This window comes from Chinchilla lanigera, unplaced genomic scaffold (assembly GCF_000276665.1).
Source record: "Chinchilla lanigera isolate Chin_1 unplaced genomic scaffold, ChiLan1.0 scaffold00073, whole genome shotgun sequence".
Classification (NCBI taxonomy): Eukaryota; Metazoa; Chordata; class Mammalia; order Rodentia; family Chinchillidae; genus Chinchilla; species Chinchilla lanigera.
Window position 1 is genome coordinate 6,405,895 of NW_004955474.1, and position 5,870 is coordinate 6,411,764.

General features: G+C 42.6%; 1 protein-coding gene across 1 annotated transcript in view; it reads left to right on the forward strand.

The window, feature by feature from the left end:
* Coq2 (coenzyme Q2 4-hydroxybenzoate polyprenyltransferase) overlaps window positions 1-5,870 on the forward strand; it is an 18,727-nt gene that overhangs the window by 2,486 nt on the left and 10,371 nt on the right. Inside the window, 1 exon segment of the mRNA XM_005415401.1 lies at window positions 1,361-1,527. Coding sequence (XP_005415458.1) covers window positions 1,361-1,527 — 167 coding nt within the window.

Genomic DNA, 5,870 nt, shown 5'->3' on the forward strand with positions numbered 1-5,870 from the left:
GAACTTACAGCGATCCTCCTGCCTCAGCCTCCCATGTGACGGGATTACAGGTGTGCGCCACCACGCCTGGCTACATCTTATTACTTTTATAAGCCAGTAGTAGGTTTCATTACTTTTGGAGAGGGCAGTACAGCTTCTTTCAAATGGGTCAGTCAGCCTGCATTACTTCCGGAAGTTTCAGCAGGTGGCGCTCTTTCCACCATAAATGAGCAGTGCATTTATGGTTGATTATGTGATCTTAAAGATAACCTGTTCGGTGAATGAATCTTAGTAGACTCGCTTTACACAGACACTTCAACCTACTCATCGCCTTTTAGAACTTGCTTGTTTTGTTTAATCTCCTAGAGATGATCCTCTTTTATAGTAAACATGTCTTTCTGCAATCTATGTGTCTCTTACCATCTCTGCATCTTTTTTTACAGCAGGAAGCATAAGGAATCAGTGTCATGGGAGAGACAGGAGAAAACAGAAAAAAAGCGTTACAGGGGCTCAGTAGGCACAAAAGACCAAGAGGTAGAACTTAGTCGGTACTAAATAGCAAAACGCTGTTGGGGAACAGCCTGTCTCCTACGTCCATCCCGCACTAACAGCAGTAAAGGACATTTTCACTAACTTTTGAATAGAGAACATGTCCGTAGAGTACAAAACCGGAAGGCATTGAGTGAAGAATAATGCTTTTCTAGTTCCCCTCCCCGAAAGCAACTGTTACTAATGTGTGCTTCTTTTTTTTTTGGTTTTTCTCCAGTACCGGGAACCGAACTCACGACCTTGCGCTTGCCAGGCAGGTGCTTTGCCGCTGAGCTAAATCCCCAGCCCCTAATGTGTGCTTCTTGACATCATGTGTGAACATACTAACATTGAAGTGCAGTGTATGTATTTTTAATATATAGAGGTGTATACACACAGCATAGAACATTTTAAGTTGTCTTCTGTGAGCATTGGACCATTTTGTAACTTCATCAGAAATCCAGCCTCCCAGGGTGTGTTGTCGAACTTTGGGCTTTGCCAGGCTGATAGATGAAAAACGTGACCGGAGTGTAGCGTGAGGAGTGTGTGTCTTCCTGTGTAGAAGAGCCATTTTTATTTCTTCTCTGCGAATGTTACTTTTATTATGTCTTTTGTGTGTTTCCTAATTGGATACATGATCTTTTTAATCTCCATTTCTAGGGGTTCTTTATATATTAGGGAGAATGGTCCTTTTTAATACGATGTGCAGCTCCCTTTTCTGAGTTTCTTAAGGTGTTTTTTGACTTTGCTTATAGCATTCTTTACTTCTGTGGGACATTGTGTTTAAACAAATGAAGACCAGCTGACTGACTCGAATCCCTACCCTATTTTGTCTTTTTGTGCTTTTGCTTAGGAACCTGGCTGTTGTATTTGCCATGCACCTGGAGCATTGGTTTGGCAGCTGAGCCCGGGTGTTTTCCGGATTGGTACATGTTGTCCCTCTTTGGCGCTGGAGCTATTCTGATGCGTGGAGCAGGCTGTACTATTAATGATATGTGGGACCGTGACTACGATAAAAAGGTAGTTTCCTCCTGCAAGGGAGCAGAGGGGCAGCTCTCATTTCTTGGAATGCCATGGTTGCATCGCTTTTGAATGCCACATAGGCAGCTCGATCACTCGGTGATCTCACTGGCCTCCAGCGCGAGGAGCGTGGCCATCAGCGACAGCAGGGCTACAGCTGGAGTTCACGTTTCTTGCAGCACACAGTCCTCAGGGCAAGGTGTGTATTTTTAGTGACTCAAGAGTAAAGGAGTTAAAGGCTAGAAATGGATGTGAGAAATCCATCCTGAACCTTTTGTTATCCGAGAGCTTGGTCATCACTCCTTTTGAGGTGTACTGCAGGACCCTATCTTCTTTTTTGTTTTGGTGGTTGGTGCTGGGAATGGAACATACTACTGTGCTAAGTGACTGCGCTACTACGGAACCGTCTCCCTAAATCAGATCTTTTTTTTTTTTGGTTTTTCTCCGGTACCGGGAACCGAACTCACGACCTTGCACTTGCCAGGCAGGTGCTTTTGCCGCTGAGCTAAATCCCCAGCCCCAATCAGATCTTGATTTAACTGCACCTAGGCGGTGCTGTTGGCATTACTTGTGCAGGAGCCCCCCTCCTCAGTGCTTTTCAGGGTTTCAGTTACTCACTGAAGCCATAGTCTAAAAACATTAAAAAAAGATTTTCAGAAATAATCTGTAAGCTTTAAACTGTGCACCATTCTGAGTAGCGTCATGACAGCTCTTCCTCTTACTAAACTATAATTGTTCTGTTTTATTTTTAATTACTATGGTTAATTGTTTTGTTTTTTTTTTTTTTTGGTTTTTCTCCGGTACCAGGAACTGAACTCACGACCTTGTGCTTGCCAGGCAGGCGCTTTTGCCGCTGAGCTAAATCCCCAGCCCCTATGGTTAATTGTTTACTGTACCTAAAATATAAATGTAAATTCCCAGTGGTAGGCATTTACAGGAAAAAGCAAAGTACAGTCAGAGTTCGGTACTGTGCAATTTCCGGCGTCTGCTGGAGGTCTTAGACTATGTCCCTCATGGATAAGCAGTAACCGTAATAGTTCCTTGAAGAAATACAGCTTCATAGAAATACAACTTTCTACTTTTCTTTGTAAAGAGATTTTACAAGCTTGTTTAGAACAATCCTGTAAATACAGAAATGAAAAGGTAGGAAGTACACATCCTCGTTTCCTCCCTAGTCCTCAGAGAAAACTTCGGTTAAGTTTGTCCCACTATATTCCTCTGGGTTATTTTATGGGCGTATTCTAATGCATGTGTGTAATTATTTCTTTGTTATTAATAGACCTTAATTTTCTCAACAGAAGAGGCCATCTTGTTTGCTTTCTTTCTAGCAGGTGTGCTCTAAGTTCAGGATCATTAAACACTTGTGTAAATAATTTGAAGCGAAAAGAAACCCATAGTGAATTATATAAAGTAATTTTTATAAACTTTCATATAATCCAAGTGTTCTTTAAGGGAAACACTCTCAGAAGAGCTTTTAGCTTAAAGCACAGTGTCACAGTCATGCTTTTTTTTTTGAGACAGAGTCTTGCTATGTAGTCCAGGCTGCCCTTAAGCTCAAGGTGAGCCTCCTGCCTCAGCCTCCTGAGTGCTTGGATTGCAGGCATGTGCCACCATACCCAGCATTCATATCACTTTTAATTAAGAGAAATTTATTGAGTAGGTGCTGTGTATGGGACTGGTGACAAGGTCTCGGCTTGTATGAAGGAAAACATTCCTGACCGCGGGGTGTGTGGTAATGATAACACAGTGTGGGTTCCATGAGAATGCTGCCCACCTCTCAGCTGCGTGGAGGCCCAGAGAGAACCTGCCAGGAGTAGGAGGCAGGGGTTTAGCTTTGAACTCTGTCAGAATAAGAAGGCACAGAAGGAGGGGGCTGGAGGAGCAGCGGGTGTATTGGTATACAATAAGGGAAGACGGTGAGGCAGTCACCGCGTTTGACACCTGCCAGGGCAGGATGTGGAGGAGGGTAGGAGCTGCGTGGCAGAGCGTCTCCACACAAGCTGATGTGGTGGTGCCTGATTGCCCGGCAGATGCGCCCTTCCTGATTCGGAGGCTCACACTTCGGCTTCGCATTGTGTGCGCTGTGTGCGTGAGGCTTCCTACGTGCAGCTCTTGAGAATAAGCACAACACGGTTAGGGCAGTTGATTCCTTCTTAAAAATAGGTGTTTGCTGGCTCAGGAGAAGGCTCACAGAAAGTGCAAAATTGTACTGTAAATTAGTTTAACTTATGCAGATGAGATCTGTTTAGATGATCAAACATTTGAGATTATTTGGAAAGCATTTTATTCTTATCCTACCTGCCAAAACCAATCTAAAACCTGTGACTGGTGAATAGGGAATTGGAAGGTGAAATGCAAAATTGTAATGTCTGTTTGTTAGTTTTTTTCTTTGTTTTGTTTTGTTTTTGCAGCTCTGCAGGTTGAACCCAGGACCTTTGCCCTGAACTACATCCCTAACTCTCTGCCCCTTTTTAATTTTTCAAGCGGGGGACTTGCTAGGTTGCCCAGACTGGGCGAGAACTGGCAGTCCTCCTGCCTCAGCCTCCCAGAGTGCTGGGATCACAGGGATATGTCTCCACTTGTGGCTTATACACAAATATCTGTAGTGGCTTTAGTTGTAATAAGCTGAAAGCAATCTGATGTCCTTCACTGGATACATAAACAGTATATGATAAATCCATGCCACCTGCCAGAGAGTTGCATCAAGGGGAAAAACAGTCGGCAAAGGTTAGCTGCCATGTACTTCTACTCACGCACACCCTGGAAATTAGAGTGGCGAGTCGATGAGTTGGCAGGAAGTGCGGAGGGGAAGAAGGCAAGGCGTGGCTGTCAAAAGGCAGCATTAGAGGCCCTTGTGGTAGTAGTATTGCAGTCTTGTTGACCGCCAGGGTGGGATCTTGGTTGTGAGGAGCTGGCGGTGTTCACCAGAGCTAGAATGCCTGTCTAGCACGCAGAGCCCTGGGTTCCATCCACAGCAACACCAAAGTAAATATCTTGGTCGTGAGGTCATACTATACTTTTATAAGATGTTACTTTTGGGAGGAAATGGATAAAGAAATTTCCATGTCTTAAAACTACAAAAGAGAAAGCTTTATTAAAAAAATATGTTCAAACCGACCAACTTTCCCCATTTTTTTACTTAACAAAGTATGAGCAGTTTAGTTGTCCCTAGGTAATATCTTTTCCTGTAGGTAAAAGGAAGCTGATATCTCTCTCATGCCTTTTTTTTGGATAGAAGCATGAACCCAGATGGTATATTGGTATACAATAAGGCATTAAGTGAAAGTATTATAGCTGTTGAGGTGGCATTTTAAAATAGTTTGTGTACCTCTTTAAAAGGATGGGTTAAAAAGCTTGACCTAGGGGCTGGGGATTTAGCTCAGCGGCAAAGCGCCTGCCTGGCAAGCGCAAGGTTGTGAGTTCGGTTCCCGGTACCGGAGGGGGGAAAAAAAAAAAAAAAAGCTTGACCTAATTATAATTCTTCCCTCAGTTTCTTAAAAACAGTATATCATTAAGGACAGATTTATGGGTTTTGCTTAATGCATTCCAAGTTAAATAAAAGGCTAATAAATTAAATGGTAAGTACATTGTTATAAGGGTATATAGATTATGTTTGTTGATATCACGTGTAATTTACCAGCAGCACAGTTGTGTGATAAAAATTAGGTTAAGAACATTGAAATATTAAGCTTAATATATAGATATTAATGATTGATTTTTGTAAGCTACAAGTGTTCTGGTTTCATAAACTAGGTTTTAATAATCATGTTACATCATCTTTATTCTTGATGGAGTTTATTTGCAGCTTTCAAACTTAGTAGGAAATTCTGTCCTGAAGGAGGGCGACCCGCCTGGTTAGTAGGACTGGACCGACCGTGGGAACCCTCAGCCTCTGTGACCTCGGAAAGTGACTGAGCCTGCCTCTGGGTTTCACCCACATTAGAAATGGCAGGAACTTGTGGACGATACCATTGTAGCTCTTAGAATATGGCACGCCACAGAGCGCTCAGATACTTACTGGAGTTACAGTAATATTCTGAAACATTAAAAATACTATTTCCAGTTTAAAGCCTTAGGAAGCACATCGGAGTAAAGATCCACTTCTGGTTCTCTAACCACTAGACCCAGTTTTTGGCAAGCTACTGTATTGCATAGTGAAGCATGATACAAATCCTGTCAGCAGCCTTTTTCTGTAGCAGAACAGTTAGTAAATATCGTAGGTTTTGTGGGCAAATCATCAAGTTAATTAATTTCTTGTGAGGGTCTGAAAGCAGCCATTGACAGTGTGTTAAAAAATGGCTGAGTGTGTTTCTCAATAAAACTGTATTTATAGACATTGAAAT